This window comes from Drosophila mauritiana, chromosome 3L, assembly GCF_004382145.1.
Source record: "Drosophila mauritiana strain mau12 chromosome 3L, ASM438214v1, whole genome shotgun sequence".
In the NCBI taxonomy this organism is placed as follows: Eukaryota; Metazoa; Arthropoda; class Insecta; order Diptera; family Drosophilidae; genus Drosophila; species Drosophila mauritiana.
In genome coordinates, this window is record NC_046669.1 from 3,355,965 (window position 1) to 3,374,676 (window position 18,712).

Genomic DNA, 18,712 nt, shown 5'->3' on the forward strand with positions numbered 1-18,712 from the left:
GAAAGTGAATTTGATAGTGGAAGTTTCACTACACTCGGCTCGACACAAAATGTCGCATTCAGCAAATTCTTAAGAACTCTGATATTGTGCAATTTCATATGACACATCCATGGGCAGCAAACAAAACGCGGGGAAAGTGAACATAGTAACGATAAGTTTGGGTTTACTTACTGCGCCTCGTGTTCCAACATTGTGGAGGCCTTCATCACATCGCGTTTCACCACGGGTCCAATTCGGATAGCAGAGTACTAGAAAAATAAATAAAAGGGTTGCAAATTGCCATAAATGGGGTAAATACAGAAATTTTTATGATAGAGCTTATGAACATAAGGAAATGTTTATTCGTTGTTGCGATATATATTTATTATACTTTTTTCAAAGTAAAACATTAATACGAATATAATATAAATTTAAAAATATTTTTTTTAATTGTTCTATTAAAGAGCATTATTTATCATCATAGTTTGCCAACCATGTGTGTCGAAAAAGTTCAATTTTTATGCGCTCCCCTCTCTTTTCTTGGCCCAAAAGCATTTGACCCAAAGAAAACTTTGGCTATTTTTAGTCGCATTGGCATAGGAAAAATAAACGAAATAGAAAAATCGAAAAGAGGCACAAAATCTAAACTAAACAAGCAGTCCACCCGTCCGTCCATCCGCCAAAGTGAAACATTTCTCAGAAGTCCAAGTGGCCAGGAGACATTGGCAAGAGATGGGGAAAACTCTGGCGATGGGTTCATTCACATCGAAGATGTTCAATTTTTATTTTATTTATTTTTTTTGTTCGTCGCCAGCAGATGATTACAAATGATCATTGATAAAAATAACAGCAGCAGCAGCAGCGCGAGCGTCTGACATGAATGAATGGATGGCTGGTTGGTTGGCTGGTTTGAATGGTTTGAATGGCCTGGGTGGAGTGAGTGGAATGAGTGAAATGGGTGGGTTGCTCTGCAAGTGAGTGGGGCAATGGAATTTGCTGTCGATAGCGCCTTAATTGCTCCACCGGATATGCACGCGCCGCTGATAAGACCGAAATAATGAGAGGCTCGCGATTGAACCCATTAACAACTGGCAGTACAACCCGTTTTACTCTCTCTTTTACAGCTGTCTGATAAATTGAAATGTCGGCTTATCGGCCAGATTAATCGGATTAATTTAAATGCCAGCTTATCGCAGGCATAAATTAGACGTTAATACATGACTTAAACTAAAAGTCCTAAAAAGCTTTCTGATAATGTGATACTGTTTGCTAGATATGCTGAGTACATTTATCACAAATAAAAAGTAATTCAGTTGCAGAAATATCTTGGCGTATTTTGAAAATTTTCAAAACTGCCAACGTATTTAAAGATATATGTAACCAACTCGATCCACTGACGTCATGTAGAAGTGCTGGCTTTCTGCTCGAGTGTTTCGATTGTAAATTGAATTCAATTACAGCTTAACCCATTCACGAGCATTTCATTCATTACTGCGAAACGCCTCAGCTGCTGACGCTGTTATAAAAGAAATTGTGTGTAACTAACGGAAAGCAAATGGGGAAAATGCGGAAAAAAGTGAGGAAAAAGCGAGAGAGCAAAAGAGTTTTGCAATCAGCAAAACAATGAATGAAATCGGAAGTTTATTGTTGTATGCAATTGTGGCACAGTGGCAGCAAAAGCGACCGAGAAAACTCATAGTAATTGAGCTGGCGAGAAAAGAGAGCAGTCGTCGATTCGATTGCATGTAAAGCGGAAAACGGGTGCAAACGGAAGTGATAGCCGAATGCCCCCATTTGTGCACTCAAAAAATCGTTTTCTAAATCTTAGAAACCTTAGAAACTTATACTGAGTGTATAAAAAAATCAGTTAAATATATTTTGATAAGATACACGTATCAATGTAACCATGATATGATATTTAACAGAATATAACAAGTGTAAATTTAGTTGCAATTCACTTTTCAGTGCGTTACTATGGCATGGGTGTGTGGGCTAAGGGTTTCTACCACGTGGCAGCCGGCAGTCGACTTCCAGCTGAATATAATTTCGCACAAACAATCAGAACGTGCGACTGACTGACGCAGCCAAATCCACAATTTCCCAATCCCATTTCCACAATTGGCATCGGCAAAAAGGCCAGAAATCGGAGACGAGAAAAGGCTCTTGCTCGGAATTTGTGGGCGGGAAGTGCGTAAGTGGCGAATGAAAACGCACACCGACTGCCGGCTAATTAGCAGAGGAGCCCGGCTAACGTGGAAGCCGAAGGTAGAACGCCACGCCCACGCCCACCGCCCACTTGGCTGCTGACGTCAAGTGGCAACGCCACTCAATGTTATCGATGACACGGGCGAGAAGCCAAGGCAGGTGAGCACACTGAGCGAAAAGTACCAGCATCGATAATTTAAAGAAGAAAAGCCTTTATAAAAGTGATTAGTAATATATTTTTATATTTTTAGAAGACATGGCCCAAATTAGTCGCATATCACAGTACTTGATGGATAAGTGCACCCTTTTTTTCGACAGTGCATAAATCGATTGTTCAGTGCCTTTTTTAAACGCTGCCAATAATGCCAATTTTGATGAAAAAACAACTAAATTAATGGCGTATGTCGGCTAAACTGACTGACGGACAGCCTAAACAGCTGATTAATGTCGAGGGAAACCTTCGTTAGGGAATTGGAAAATTGCGTCGAATTCAAGAAAATGCCGCACGTTGGTCGAGAACTTCCGTTTTGCTTTGGGGCTCTTCAGTGCAAACACATATCTATTATTTTCAACTTCCTTTCCTTCGAAAAATACGGCCGCTACGTGTTTATGAATGAAAATTAAGCAATAAGCTCTGGAAAGTATCTGTGAGATATTCGGTGTAACTGTGAGCGAGTGATAGTGTATCTGTGTGAGGGTATGCATGTGTGTGTGTGTGGGGCAGGAAGAATTGCTTCCGTTGTTGTTTCTGTTTTCGTCTTTTCATTTATACATTCATTCATTTACTCATTCACTTGGGTTTACTCATTCACTGTTTTTTTTTATTCGCTTCTTCCTTCCTTCTTTTTGATACCCTTGCTGAGGGTTTTATCACATAAGTCAGAAGAATTCTACAATCTTAGCAATGTTGTATTATTTTTAATTTATATCCCAAACTCATATTTCTTACTCGGACCATATACTTCTATATAACATCAATCAATGTAGCAGTTCAATCAAAATTAGAAGTTAATTCTTCTTCCCTCTAGTTTAGGGTATGAAAACTTCGACTATCTTCTTGCGTTTTAGCTCTCGTTGTTTTCTTGATGGGGCACATGGCTTTTGTTGTTTTTGGCAACTGCGTCGCATTAATGAAAACATTGGCATTGTCTGCTTCTTACCTCACTTCCTTCCTGCCAAGAGGCGTAATGCCCAAGCTAGTACTACGAAACACACTAAGCATGGGAAAGAGAACCACGACCGCAGCGAAATCAAATTCATTCATGAAATTCAGCGAAGAGCGTCCAAAAAACACGAGAATACAGGGGCGGAGCAGAGGGTTAAGCACCCAACAATGGACTTTTCTGGGTCCGGTCTTTTCTTTGGGGTCGCATTCAAACAACCCCTTCCAACCCTACTCCTCCTCCTTCGAATCATTCATGAATGGACCCCCGAGAAGACGTCACGCCACCCGATCTAGCCAGTTTCTGTGCCGTCAATATTTCCCAAGATATTTGCGTGGTATTTCTGTTTTTCCCTCATTAATTGCGTCGTTTTTCCGCCGTTCTGAAGCGCAAACTAATTGGCAACACAGAAAAGTAGTTTTTATCAAATAATTAACTTACAAATGCTGAGTATGAGTATGCTGATCCCTTGAAAATGACACGATTATGATAGCGATAGCTAAATTTAGTTTCCAGTCAGAAAAAGTATTAAGAATTTATGAGATTAAATAATAATTAAAAGGTAGTAAACTAACTTATACCTTAACTACATTTGAAACCATGCCTTATAGCAGAGATACATAATCATATGTTGATCTTTCGATAAAAAGAAAAACCGGTGAGTATGGCTAATTATTTCCACACCTCCTGCCACATGCAACTTGCCTGTCCACCCAGACGAGTATGAATGAGTATGCTGGCCAAAGTGGCTAATTATCTTAACTGCCGCTACTGCAGCTTCTGCCGCGAGTGGGCGAAACCGCAATCATTGGCAGTGGATGTGGATTTTGGAATAGTTTTGCATTTTGCATCTAGCATTTCGCATGCAAACGTGCAAATGCGCTGCCAAATGGCGGCCCCAAACGGACGACAAGTCGCCGAGCATGACGAGCTTGTATTTGCGAAACTTTCTGTTGTTTACTTTTAATTAAAATGCATGTGGGAATCAAATTACGTCGGTCATACACATTTGCGGCCGACTGCGCGGCATATCTGCCCACCTGGCCCACCTACCAAATCCGAATCCGTATCCAAAACCAAATCCACAGCCAGCAACAACAAGTGACACACAATTATGGCAAAGGCGACCGCAGCACAATGAATGCATACGAATCGTTGATGGCTACATAATTACATTTTTGCCCAAATGCAGCAACAGCATCTGGCGTGGTTTTTGGATCCCACTGGATACATACCCACACATATATATATGGAGTGAAAGGGATTGGGGTAGGTCGACAGGTGGAAGAAATATATGATGCTCAAGAATTCGAGTTACATAAATAGATACAGATATATAGATAGATAAATAGATAGATATACATTAAAGATAGATAGATATACAGCGAGGGGACACGCTTAAGCTCCAAATGTTCGATCCTTAAGAATCCGCGTTTCCTCAGATACATATGCACATCAGCTTAAGCTTATTTGGCAACACCAGTAGCTAGCTGTTCAGCAATAAAAAAAAGAAGACAGCCAGCGTCTAGCAATTTCTCGAGTGCGCAATATTTTTCATTCATGAAAAAGACAACAAGACAAAAGCCAAAAACAGTTGGGGGAAACATTGTTGTGCAAAGAAAAGACAGGTAAGTGCGAGCGAGTGTGAGTGTGTGGATTGCCAAACTGAATGAATGAATGAACATGAACCCAGCCACGTTGCGGGTGTACAAGAGTTGTATAAGCCAAGCTAACCAAGGCAAGCCAACTAACCAGCCAACTGGGCTGCACACCGAGGTGCACACAGCCTTTTATGAATGGCAGCCGGCAGCACCGCTATATTTGGCCGTTGATAGCGACGAGGTGCAAATGTTAATGAAGCCAACGCTGCAAACTCACAGTGATGGGTACCAAATGGAAGGTGTACCCTACCAGAAAGATGGGTACATTTTAAACGAAATAAAAATGTACAAGCTTGAGAAAGTCCTTAAGAATTCGCGTTGGAGTGTGCAGGATTTCAATACCATTATAAAGGTTTGAATACAGGCATTGCAGTGTACCTTTGATTGGCTAGGTACCTTTCGGCTTGAGTCTTGTACCGCACCCAGGTACCATCACCACTGCAAACGTCAAAAGAAATTGCAGGCCAAATGCATAACGGTGTTTGCAATGGCCCAAAGAGAGAGAGAGATGGTGAGTAGCAGCCGCTCATTCATGCTGTCTTTGGCTTGGATTTTCCGGCAGGCGATCATAAAAATGTGCAGCCAACGGACCATAAATCTGGCGAAAACATTTTCCATGACGTAACCGAGGAATGTCGACTGTTGTCTGGAGGCGGAAAAGCGCATTTTAACATGTATTTTTATCGGTTCTGCTATTTGGCCCAGAGAATAGATACGATTTTAGCGACTAGGCTTAGAAGCCGCCAACACATTTTGGTTTTTAGTACCCTCCGAGTTAAATGGCTGACAATTTATAGTTTGTGCTAAGTAATTAAATGTAATTATTCATTTTCAAAAGGGGAATAAAATAAATGCTTAATCGCGATGGTGACGCACACTCGGCTGCAAACCACATGGCCATTGAGCTGGGCAACAAGTGCAGTCAATTTTCATGAATGAATCGAATACTCGACATTGATCAGTTGCTCTTGGTAGCAGTCATTTGTTGTTATTGCCCTGTCGCGCAGAGGGGCAAAAAGGGGGCGGGGTGTTTAATTTATCGAAATGTGTAGCAAATGTTTATTTGATCAATGAAATGAGTTATTGTACACGAGCATCTGCGTGCACGCACACATATACATTTGTATCTCTGTGCAAACAAGCAGATGTATCTGCTAAATGAATGAAACAACACAATAAAAGCAACTATTCCATAAATGCCGCTCGATATGTGGGACGCAATTAAAAAGCAAAAGTTAAATAAAAGCATTTGTAATTGATTTGTTTGCCATACAATTGATTGTTTTCTGTTTGCTACTCTCTATTAATTCTCAATTAATATTTTGAATAGCAGTGCAAACTACTCAGCTTCAAATGTTCCAGAGGTTTAATTGAATAAACCTATCATTCATTGTTCTGTTCTCATCCAGCGGGTGAATTTATTCAACGTCTTTCAGGTGACGGAAGAGGTCCGAAACCGTGCAATTTGGATCGCATGAATACCAATTAGTGGACTAGTGCAGGCGCAAGATTGATTGGCAATCGCCAATCAACGCAACCTGCGACGTGTCAGAAATTAATGGGCTAAGCGAAACAAAACTTTTAAGCGGGTTTTCTTTATTATTTTTCGTTTTTTTCGAACGGCAGCGGCCAGCACTCAAATGACAATTTCCGGCCGTCAGTTTGGCAGTGCCAATAAATTGGCAACCCTGCTCGTATTTCAACGGCCACGCAGGAAAAAAGCAAAAGCACCAAATAGCGAATACCGATTTCGATTCGAAGAGGCCGACATCATATGTGGGTGCCTAGAAAAATGACTCTGGCGGCGATAACCATAAAGTTTTATGGCATTTTACATAGCATTAGTCGGTCCAAAAAAAGGTAGAGCCCGCGAGAGTGTCTGTGAATGTTGTTAGCCAGTTAGCCAGTTACTAAATTTGGCTTAAATGAAGGCGAAACTTGTTACGTAGCCGGCCGGTGGTCGGCCCACATGGTCAGCATCTCTGGCTCAAATCATGAATGAATCTACAGCCTCCAGCAGAAGTCTGTCACTCTGTCAGTTCGTCATTCATTCACTCAGTCAGTCAGTCAGTCGGCTGGCCATAATTGATTTTCGAAACGAGCGCAGTAAACATGACGGCGACAAATTTTTCGTCTAAAATGTGACAAAATCGGAAAACCGAAAAACAAAAAATAAAGAGCAAAAAACCGACGACACCATGCCATATCGAAAAAGCCGTGGCCATATGGACAGCATGTGCATGCGACTGCAGAAATTGTTAATTCATTCATTAAGAACCGAAGTGACCGGCCGAAAAGCCAAAGAAATCAAATCCAATGGGCGCGACTCAGAAAAACTACTTGGAAATCATTTCAGTGGGCCGCAAGACAAAAGGAAACTCAGATGGTTGAGTTTGAAGAGGAGCGGAGTTCTCTCGAAAAAGGGTTAAGCATCTAAATGGCTAGTAACTCTATGAAAGGAGATTCATTAGAGATGATGCTTAGCAAGCATTCTTAGCTAAGCTGCATCTAATAATTCTAACAAATATTTAAGACCACTTTAGTAAACATGCGTGGGAGGCTAAGTAAAACTCGAAATTACCAACTTAAGAGCTCTCGAGCTCTAAAAGTCACCTTAAATCAGATAGTCAGACTTATCGATGACCCCTTTGCGGCCTGAAACGTCCCTGGCCTGGTATCATCATTCAGTCAGTCAGTCAGCCAGTCAGTGGCTCATTCATTCAGTTCAGCAGTTCACAACCACGCGCCCTGTGGCTGCATTTGGTGGCTAATTTGCATAGTTTTTCAGCTCGCTGTGCTTTAGATTGCGTTGGCGTTTCGGCCCGGATCGCATTGGATCGCTCGAATGTGTGTGTGCGTTTGGTAGGAACCTTAAGGCCTGGGAAAGTGTTGTGGCCTGCCGATGATAATGATTATGATAATGATGGCTGCATGGCCACATGGCCGCATCGAGATGATGATGAGACTGTGGGAAACCTTAGCAAATGTGGGCTGCTGTCGCTAATGAGCTTGTAGTGTCAGCAGAAACGGAAGAGTATAAAACAAAAAGAAAATAGAGTGTGTGTGTGGCGGGGCGGGCGAAAAATAGAAAATTGCTGAAACAACAGAACGCTCGAATATCGGGGTCTTGGATCAAATGGCCCATATGTCTGTTTACTGTTTTGTTCACTTTATCCGCGCTTCCGCTGCAACATTTCCGCAGCTGAGGCAAGCGAAAAAAAAATGGTCAATCGCATAAGGCAAGTAATTTTGATTATCTAATTTCCATTAAAAAGCGAGGCAATCTCGATCGATTCATTCATTTACGGCGTGTGAAATTGATTGGGCCGCCTTTGCTAGGGAATAATAAATATTTGCTAAATTGGAATTTGAGTTGTCATATCCGCTGCGGCCATACGCGTATATATGCACATACATATGTACACCAGACCAGATACCAGATATACATGCGTTTGCCTGCCTATCTATCTATCTATCTATATGGTATATAGAGCGGCCAGTATTTTTAGTTGGGTGTTCAATCTTCTCGAGACTGGGGGGCAGACAGCGAAATGAAATGGTTACAGTGCGTGTTCACTTGGCTGGGCGCCCGCCATTCGCCTTCTTTCGGCATGAATCATCCTCAACATCGCCATAGCCATGATCATCATCATCATCATCGTCGTTTTGGTGGCTAGAACGGCCGGGTTTGCAGTTTACAAAAATACGCATTTTTATGTTTACGGCGTAGTCTGGCAGACAGGAGGAGAGAATCTCGTGGGCCCCCGCCTCCTCACGCACTCATAATTCCCGAATCCGAAATAGTTTTTTGGCCAGCGCAAATTTACAACTTTGTCGCCGCACCGAATTCAATTTGCCAGCGATATCGAAAAGTAGCCAGGAAAATGGCAAATTTTCCAAACTGCGTATTATGCGTTTTCTTCTTTTGCTTTTTTTTTTGGGGCGGCCCAAAAGAGATTTTGTTTATCTCGTCGGACTATACGAGCTGTTAGAAATAACCCGCCATGGGCAGAAATAAATAATGTGTACATAAATTGCAGAGCCCACCTATTAAAAGGTTATCCCTCCCTCCGTTTTTGGGAACTATGTGGCTGGCTCGAAAATATTCTCTTGGCTAATTGTCTAAACAAACGGTGCGAAATTATGTTAGCGCATCCATCCCTCTGATTCGCTTGTTATTCATTTCGCACGTGTACTTCATTATTAGTCAGGGGGGTTAGGAATTCCACTGATTTGAAAGGGTGCTAATCAATTGAGCAGAAAATGTGAGCCAACCTGGTTTGCATCCAGCGCTTGTTTTTCTAACTGCAAATAAATTGTGCAGAAACTATGGGAAATCTTCGATTGCATCTGCTAATATAATTTCATTTACCAAACCCATTACTTAACACATTTAAATGTAAATGCGATTCTTCGTTAGCATTTGGCATTCTGTCGCCGGAAAGTATGCTATGAATCCTAACAGACAAAGAAATGGTGCTCGTATGAATGGCGCTATCTTTTGAAAATGGTTTACCTAAAACAACAGAATACCTTTAAGAACCTATTTACATTACTTACAGGAATCTTAGATGTGCGCAAGAACTCCAGAAGAGCCTCCAACGAACCCAGCGTGGAGGCCTGGACATGAACGCCTGTCTGAGCCAGTTTAATATGACTAAGGGCACTCTTCAGCTCCCGGGCAACTTCCTCTCTAAAATAATGAGAATGCAAAGCTTAAAACACAAATATCTCATCGATTATATTAGAAACTTAAAACTTACGTGCAAATCTCGACTTCATCGGGCTTGTGGGCAATCAGCAGATTGATGCCCGCAATAGCCTTTTCCAGATCCTTGGCGGCGATTTTAACGCCCTGCGCAGCCTTAACCTCCTTGTACTCCACATAGGCGTTCTTCACACGCAGCTCCTTCATGGGCTGCGGCATCAGCAGGGATCGGATCTGGGTGACTATGGGACCATCAGTGCCGGCCACAACCATGGTCTGACCCTCGCGGAGCTTTCCATTGATCAGAATGGCATCGATGGTGGTTCCAAGACCTGGCAGCGCCTTCACTTCCAACACGGTGGCCTGCAGTTCCTCGGAGTACATCAGGCGCTTGGCCAGCATATTCTGACAGAAGTCGGCGATCATAAAGAGCAGGTTGCCCATGCCCTCGCCCGAAATGGCACTGGTGGGCACCAGGGAAATGTATGTCTTCGGATCGGTGTTTTCGTAGAACAGAGCAGCATTCAAGCCCTGCTCGGCGAACTGCAGGATCACGTCCTTTGTGCGCTGCTGGAACTCCAGCTGTGTATTGCTCTGCTGTTCCTTGAGCACATCCCTCACATCCCGCCTTGCCAACTGCTTCCAATCGTACAAACGATCGATCTTGTTCAGGGCCACAATGAACGGACATTTCTTCTTCTTGAGCAGCTGAATGGACTCGATGGTTTGCGGCTCCAAGCCGTGCATAATGTCCACCACCAGGATGGCTATGTCGCAGAGGGAGGATCCTCGGTTCCTTAGGTTGCTGAAGGACTCGTGGCCGGGTGTGTCGATGATCAATAGACCAGGCAAGCGATGTTCAAATCCAGCGGCCGCCTTTACGTACTTAGTCTGCTCCTTAATTGCTTCGATGGGCACGTTTGTGGCTCCAATCTGCTGAGTGATGCCACCTGCTTCGGAATCCTGAACGTGTGTGCGTCGCAGTTTGTCCAGGATCTTGGTTTTTCCTGTATCTACGTGGCCTAGCACGCAAACAACTCCAGCTCTGAGTTCGTCGGTGGAGCGCTTCTTTTCCGCCTCTGCTTGCCGTTTTAGGATTCTGGCTTCCGCACGCAGTCGTCGTGACTCTGGATCATTGGCCAACACCGATACTTCACGGGAATCGTCGCTATCCTCATCGGAGTCATCACTGTCGTCTTCATCATCGTCGTCATCTTCATTGTCATCTGTTTCCTCGTCCTCTTCCTCGGCAGCCTCGGTCTTGCCATTGTTAGTGGCCTGCGACGTTTCTTCCTCGGGCTCTGGCTCAGCCTCACTATCGGTGGCATCCCAACTCTCCTTGACCCTCTCCTCCTCGGCCTTTTCGGCAGCAGCTGCAGCGGCAGCAGCGGCGGCCGCTTGGGCTTCCGCTGCCTTGGCCTCCTCCTCGGTGGCCTCTTCCTTAGGGCCCTTCTTTTTGTTCGGACGGATGCGAGTTCCTGAAAGACATTAATCAGTTAGTTGGGAGGTTGATACTTAGATTGTAACTAATAACACAAAAAATAATGTCCCGGCATACATACCTGGCCGCGTGGGTCGCTTGTCGTTGGGATCAGGAATCTCAAGACCCTGAGCCTTTAGAGACTCCAGAAGAGCTTGTGCCCTAGCCCTATCCTCCTTCTGCTTCTTGGTGAGCAGTTTGCCTTCCGCCTTCAAGCGAGCCTTCCGCTCTGCCTCGCGCTGCTTCTTTTTCTCTTTCCTCTCGGCCTCCAGACGCACTGCCTCCAGGCGGGCTTCCTCGCGCTCATCCTCCAGGCGAATTCGCTCTGCCTCCTCCCGCTCCAGCCGCTCCTCCTCCTCCTTTCGCTTTCTCAGCTGCTCCTGCATGGCCGCCACCATGGCGGCAGAAATACCCTTCTTCTTGGTGTCCTTCTTCTCCTCCTCAGGCTCGGCCTTTTTGTCCTTCTTGCCCTTCTTCTTGTTTTTGCTGGACTTTTCCTCCTCTTCCTCGGCCGCGGGCTGGACTTCTTCCGTAGCTACAGGCTCTGGTTCTGACGCAGGTTTCTCCACGGGCTTCGGTTTGGGTTCAGTAGCTGCCTTTTGCTTGGCTAGGGCAGCCTCCTTCTTTTGGCGCTCCTTCTTCTCCTTCTTTTTCTGGGCAGCCGACTTCACAGTGCTGCCACCCTCCTCGTCATCGCTGGCCTCATCCTCTCCGGCGTTTTCTGCCACAGCCGCCTGCTTGGCCTGCTTCTTGTTCTTCTTTTTCTTGGAGAACTCATCGGCCAGTTCTTCGGGGGAAACAACAGTAGTGGCAGGAGGAGCAGCCTCGCCGGCGTATTCCGCTTGAAGCTCAGCTAAAACCTTGTCCAGATCTTCATCGTCGTCGTCCTTCCCCTTGCGTTTGGCCTTTTTGCCCTTCTTTTCGTTCTTCTGTGGCTTGGAGATCACTACCTTTTCCTCCTCCTCAGACTGACTTTCCTGTGCAGCGGGCTCGTCCTGGTCGTCGTCGTCCATTAGCAGCTCAAAAGCTGACTTCTTGGAAGCTTTGCCCTTGGCGGGCACCACCTCCTCTTCATCGGAGTCGTCATTTTTGCCTGTTTTGCCTTTTCCCTTGACATTAAGCTTCTTGACCCCCTTGGTCACGGCTTTAACATCGTCATCGCCAACTTTACTGCCCTTCAGGGGTTGGTTCTTCTTGTTGTTGAGGCTCAACTGGTCGCTGTCCACATCGGAGCTGTAAGATTGAATAATTTGCGTTAGAAAGTTTGCCAAGTTGGCAGGTGGGCATGCACTTGCACAAGACTCACATTTCGTCCGCCGAGGAACCGCCTTCGACCTTGGTCAGTATCTCTTTCTTGCCCTTTTTAGCTTTAACCATCTTCCCGCTTGCGACTGCAACACGCTCCTCCTCTGGCCGAAAACAAAAAGCCGTGGGTTATTCACCGCTGAAAGATCCGCACTCGCGACGCCTCAGCAGCCAAGAAAATGAGAAGAAAGACTGTCCACTGGGTGCTCCTGGTACTGGTGATCTTCTGATCGTGACTCCGCTTCGGTGGCTCCGGCGACGAGGTCCTGCTCCTGCGGAATTGGGCAATCGACAGCTAAATCTGACACGGCGCTTTGCCAATTTTGGTTTTATTTAGCCGTGGAAATTCTGCACACAAGCACGTTGGTCGAGTAGTAAGGTGCGGGAGGGTTGGACGGGCAGTGTGACCATGCGAGTGGATTGCTGAAAATCACAATGGCTGAGCTAAGGTTATCGATTATACCCTGTAATCACCTGTTGATCGGGGTATTTTGTTTTTACCTTAACAGTTTTAAATAAAGATATATTGTATATATATACACTTATTTCAATATAATCGCGGCCTCGGCGCTGGCGTGCGCTGTTTACGGGAACCATTTATCGCCGCTGGTGCTCAGTTTTAACTCATCAAACATAGGGCAGTTGGTTTTCCTATTTGGTAAACTATTTCAACTGCGAAAAGTATTGAACATATTCTTGAAACTTATCGATCACACAGGTATTTATGGAGAAGGAAACCATCTATGGACTTTTTTTACACATATACTCGAAAGACTTTTCGGATTGCTGAAAGATATTTAGCATATTTCGGAATTTGACTGCTTATTTCTTAAATGTAAGTGACAGATAACTAGCAGGTACTCTTGAAAAAAGAAACTTAAACCTGCGTGTGTATTATCAGCATTGTTTAGTTTTTTTATGAGGTGAATTCCAAAAACAAAAATCTAAAAAGGGGTCCTTTTCCTAACATTTTTGTTTTATTTTATTTTTTGGGACTTATTTATAAATTTGGAGAATATAAATAAATAAGAAATAATTTGACACACTTTAAGAAAATACCACTGTCAGGGATATTTTCTACGCCGCTATATCCGGTCACACTTAAAAGTTCGACAAGACGCTTTGTGCTCGAAATTTGGATCCAGAGTTTTTTCGAATACTATGACTATTACCCATTGAATTCTTAAGACTCAAAGTGCAGTGCGTCTACTAATTCAACATCGTTACGAATATTTGTAAGTACGGGTAAACATAGCAAATGTAGCTGCGAATTTGCAAAAAGCCGGTATGGAACTCACATATTTGGTCCACAGCTTGATAACCAAGGTAATTTCGTGATTGGACAATGTCCAGTGAAGCATCCGGAAGTATAACCATCAAAGAAGAAGCGTCTACAAGCGGTACGGCCACCAATATTCCCGTAGAATCCAGCGAAGCAGAGGTATGAGTTTGTTGTTGTTGCCATCCTTGTTTTGTCGTGATAGAAGGAGACGAAAACAGTGCGGGGATAACTGTAAAAACTATTGCTGTCTCTTTTCCTAAGACTTCCGTTACTTCTTCTCCATTCAAACTTGCGTTTTTTCAGTTATTTTATTAGCCTACACTGAAAAACAAATCCGTATTGAATTCAAGAAACCTAACACAAAGCGTTTAATTTTCCGTTACACAACATGCTGAAAATGTATACAGATGTTGAGCTTTAATATCGTAATAGAATTTAATTTATATATGCTCTTGTAAATAAATATAAATATATAAATAAATATTCTCAAAATATTTTAAAATTTGTCCGTGGAGGTATAACAACAAAATGTTCTTAAATGAAAATTGTAGGATACTTAAGCCTTCGGTGTCATAGAAGGCAACTCTGTACGTTCTCAAATGTTTACAATATAGATGGTCCACATTTTCAGGCTAAGAAACCCGAGATCGGAGCTGACAAGGCGGAATCGCAGAGCGAAACCACCGAGTGCGGGAAGGCGGCGGAGACGTCGGAGAACCACTTGAAGCGTCTGCAGAATCTGCGCAAGGAATTAAGCTATCTCAGCGAAACCGACTGGATGTACGAGAGTCTCGACAAAAAAGCAGCGCAGTAGGAACGGCAGAGCATCTATCGAGCAAAAATGTTCACATACGTTAGCAAGTTTTTCACGAACCCGGATCGTAACCGGGAGGATATCGTGGAAAGTTTGAATCGGGAGAATAGCTTTTTAGACCGAAAACTAATGGAGGAGAAGATGGATCAACAGCTCAAGGCGAATCCAAACGAAATGGATGGGGTTTTAAGTGACAAGATCGCTGAGCTTACGCATGGACTTTCGGAAATGGACGTCAATAAAGAAAGTTTCTGCACCGCCAGAAAGGGTGTGATCACCAGTCTGGAGAGCGATCGGGGAGTCATCGACAAAGACGTTTTCTTCGATTGCAAGGTGGCAGAGGATATCATCTTGGATCTACAAGTCGGATGTGTAGTGGAATATTTGACTTTTACAACGGGGGAATCCATGCGGGTGGTCAAGGTGAAGCGTATCATTGAGCATTGCTGGGAGGACACAAGCCAACAGGAGGTAAGCGCATGGTATTAGATTTATTAGACATTTTTTAAAGCCAATGCTTAACATCTATAATCCCAACTTCTATCAGATTGAAAAAGCTGTAGAAAACCTGAAGAACGAAAAACCGAAATTCTTTAACACCGAAACAAGGCGCGTTTTGGGTCTGATTAGCCAGCGTCTGGCATCTTCCATAGACGTGGAAACGGAATACGGACAGCTGACCGTCGAGCTAGACAACATCGAGATGAACTTCATCCCAACGAATGGAGATCGAGTGCGCCTAGAGTGCAACATTCAGCTGGATGACGGTTTCGTGGACAAACAGGGAGAAATCCTGGAGGTGACAAAGTTGTTTCCCACCCGCATTCAGGAAGGTGAAAAGTGCATTGTGCAGCGCGTGTACATGGACATAGTTGTGCTCGGTCCGGAAACCTACGTTTTAAAGACGGACTTGCCCACAGGCACGGAACTTCATCTGGACGACATTGTGCTCGCCGATCTCATCGAGTGCCAGTATGTAAGTTAAAGAAGAAACATAAAACTTTGCGATTTTCTCTTTATACGTGTGTTTTAATTCCCCAGTCCAAATTTACGAGACGCGCCATTAGGATTACTCCGCTGGAGAAAAATTTTGGGGCTACCAAGCTGACTCAGCAGGGCAGTATGGGATTATCGGTCAGTGGATTAGCAGTTACGGTGACTGGTGTAAATCGCTTCATCACCACAGAGCTCTGGCAAAAGCAGAGCGTATCTATAAAGCTGACCAACAATCTAAACCGCACTTTGCGCCTGGAGAGCATCACCGTCTGCAATGACAGTGAGTCTCAGTTGAGCGTGACCAGCCCTCTCGAATCCAAGGAAATATCCAGCGGCTCCGAAATAACAGTGACCTTTGAGATCCACACGCAGTTTCTGGGGGAAGCAATCGAAAAGTACGAGCTTAATTTCGATCTACTTAAGGTGAGGCGAGTCTTCACGGTGATAGTGTGCAAAACCAAGGAGGAAGCCGCTGAAGCGGAGAAACGTATGATAGCAGCTGAAGCTTTGATAGCACCCGGTCGTAACAGCCATGAGAGGTCCCGATTCTACGCCAACCAAGTTTGGTGCAACAAGTTGGATGTGATCCCGGGACAACATATATTTACCAAGCGCAGATTTGTTGCCTTGCGTTTGGGTTCCTTTGAAGTAAGGAGTTCTCCTCACATTAAAAAATATTCTTATTTTTAATACTACCGTTTTTTAAGGTGCCCAAGCAATTGCGCCAAATTTGTTTGACTACTGAACGACGACAAGAAATGATCGAAACCATCGAGCAGAACTATTCATTTCTCAGGGAACCCCTAAGCGTTAAAACCTATATGCACCGTTTCAGATTGCTGCTACACCTCGAGGAGATTGAGTGCTTCGTGAATTTCCGCAACTACGACAGGGACCGAGCCCACTTTCTGCGTGACGGAGAGTTCCTCACGCTGCAGATCGAGAATCTAGCCGAGCGTCGACCGTCGCTGGTCATTGGCGATACAGTGCGAGTCATTAATCCCTGGTCGGATCCCAATTCCCAGACCACCAAGTCCTACGAGGGCATTATCCATAAGGTGCTCTTCGATCGCATTCTACTCAAATTCCAATCCAGTTTCCAGGAGAAATATAATGGCGAGGACTATCGACTAGAGTTCTATTTCTCACGCTACAGCTTTCGCAAGCAGCACCATGCCATCTCCAAAATTGTTGGAGTAATAGGCGAGGATTTCTTGTTTCCCAGCAAAGTAACCAAGCGCGAGAATCCCCAGCTGGATGTTTATATGAAGGATGACGACATGTACTTGTACGATTCGAAATTAGAGTGGTATAATCAGTCGCTCAATTCCATCCAAAAACGTGCTGTTTTCAATATACTGCGCGGTGAAGCGGAGAACATTCCTTATGTGCTGTTTGGGCCTCCGGGCAGTGGAAAAACAGTGACACTGGTTGAGACCCTACTCCAGTTGGTTAGGAATCTGCCTGGTGCCCGAATCTTGGTGGGAACACCATCGAACAGCTCAGCTGATTTGGTGACAAAGAGGCTCATCGATAGCAAAGCTTTACTCCAGGGGGATTTCATTCGACTCGTCTCGTTTAATCAAGTGGAGAGAGACTTGATTCCTCCTGAACTAATGAGCTACTGCGCCACAAGTGATGTCGGTGCTGTGGGCAGTTGCGAGGACAAAGTGAGTAGAAAAATGTAATCATTTCGATTGGACACCAATTAATCTTGGCTTTGTTGCTATTTGCTATAGATGGTGGTCACCGAATCGGGATTGAAGCTTTGCTGTCAAGCTAAGTTTATGGGTACTCATCGCATTACCATCTCCACCTGCACTACTTTGGGAAACTTTTTACAATTGGGGTTTCCAGCGGGCCATTTCACTCACGTGCTGTTCGATGAGGCTGGTCAATGCACCGAACCAGAAACAATGGTACCCATTGTAATGCTAACGAAGAAACGCTGTCAAGTGGTTCTGTCAGGTGATCCTCGCCAGCTGCAGTCTGTTGTGCACACTCAAATTGGCAAGAAAATGGGATTTTCCATATCCTTCCTGGAGAGATTGCTGGAACGCTCGCCGTATCGAAAAGATCTTCAGCGATTTCCCGACAGCTCAGGCTACAATCCACTAGTGCTGACCAAATTGTTGTACAATTACCGAGCATTACCGTCGGTTATGAGCATTTATAACAGGCTATTCTACGATGACGAACTGATCCCAGTGGTTTCCGAAACGGATTCAAGGGAATCTCGCCTTCTAAGTAAACTGCGGTGTGTATTTGAGCCAGAAAAAGATATCCCGCAAGCACACGGCACGTTCTTTTACGGAATCATTGGCGAAAACAGGCAAAATAACGATTCCCCTTCCTGGTTCAATCCCCAAGAGGTCAGGGAAGTGTTCCTAATGACCATCGCCCTGTACCGCGCTAATGTGACTGCCGACCAGATCGGTATAATCACGCCCTATCAGAAGCAGGTGAAGATGCTGCGGAGTATGTTCATTGGCACCGACGTGGTCATGCCCAAGATTGGATCCGTCGAGGAGTTTCAGGGACAGGTGGGGCGGAACTTAAGTCGATATTACGTGCACACTTAACGTTCGTTATTTCCAGGAACGTGACATTATTCTAATCTCCACGGTGCGTTCATCAGAAGAGATCCTGCGCCTGGATGCCCACTTTTCCTTGGGATTCGTGCGTTGCAGCAAGCGATTTAACGTGGCCGTTTCCCGAGCACGTGCCATGATGATCATCTTCGGGAATCCCCATCTTCTGGCCGTCGACGAATGCTGGCGCCAGCTAATCCTGTTCTGTGCCAAAAATAACGCCTATTTTGGCTGTGATCTGCCTCAAATGCTGGAAAATCAGGAAGATGAGGTCCCTGTTTGCTTGGAAACATTCGTGCCTTAACTCAACTATAAAATATCCAGTGCAAAGTGTAACATTATCTACTACAGATGATTTGAACTAAGCACAAATGACAGTTTATTATTAGATTTTAATTGTTGAGAAAGCACTTGTTATTGACAAAATAAAATAAAACTAATTTTCAATAAACTTATTTTGAATTTACATATGTGGCAATTTTACCAAATGGTAACACTCCCGAGGTCAGTCTGGCAACCCTGCTCGTT

At 44.4% G+C, this 18,712-nt stretch overlaps 2 protein-coding genes across 2 annotated transcripts in view; one reads left to right on the forward strand and one right to left on the reverse strand.

Annotated features, from left to right (window-relative positions):
• The window catches only part of LOC117139394 (eukaryotic translation initiation factor 5B), a 32,217-nt gene extending 19,282 nt beyond the window's left edge, over positions 1-12,935 (reverse strand). The window contains exons 1-5 of the mRNA XM_033301662.1: positions 12,503-12,935; positions 11,279-12,429; positions 9,772-11,194; positions 9,569-9,701; positions 172-248 (exon numbers count right to left, since the gene is read on the reverse strand). Of these exons, the coding sequence (XP_033157553.1) occupies positions 172-248; positions 9,569-9,701; positions 9,772-11,194; positions 11,279-12,429; positions 12,503-12,573 (2,855 nt within the window). The 5' untranslated portion in view covers positions 12,574-12,935. The remainder of the gene's footprint in view (positions 1-171; positions 249-9,568; positions 9,702-9,771; positions 11,195-11,278; positions 12,430-12,502) is intronic.
• Positions 12,936-13,592: 657 nt separating this feature from the next.
• Positions 13,593-18,623, forward strand: LOC117139994 (probable RNA helicase armi). The gene is made up of 9 exons (XM_033302704.1): positions 13,593-13,736; positions 13,815-13,942; positions 14,415-14,593; positions 14,642-15,068; positions 15,145-15,573; positions 15,639-16,241; positions 16,301-17,263; positions 17,333-18,136; positions 18,192-18,623. Exons 2-9 carry the CDS (start codon positions 13,847-13,849, stop codon positions 18,486-18,488), a joined length of 3,798 nt encoding a protein of 1,265 aa, XP_033158595.1. The 5' UTR covers positions 13,593-13,736; positions 13,815-13,846; the 3' UTR covers positions 18,489-18,623.
• Positions 18,624-18,712: the final 89 nt, after the last annotated feature.

What these genes read in the sequence shown, in the direction of transcription:
- LOC117139994 (XM_033302704.1), top strand. Translation starts at nt 13,847, where the DNA reads ATGTCCAGTGAAGCATCCGGAAGTATAACCATCAAAGAAGAAGCGTCT. An exon ending in CTCGACAAAAAAGCAGCGCA is followed by an intron (nt 14,594 to 14,641) that starts GTAGGAACGGCA and finishes CACATACGTTAG; the next exon opens with CAAGTTTTTCACGAACCCGG. An exon ending in TCGAGGAGTTTCAGGGACAG is followed by an intron (nt 18,137 to 18,191) that starts GTGGGGCGGAAC and finishes CGTTATTTCCAG; the next exon opens with GAACGTGACATTATTCTAAT.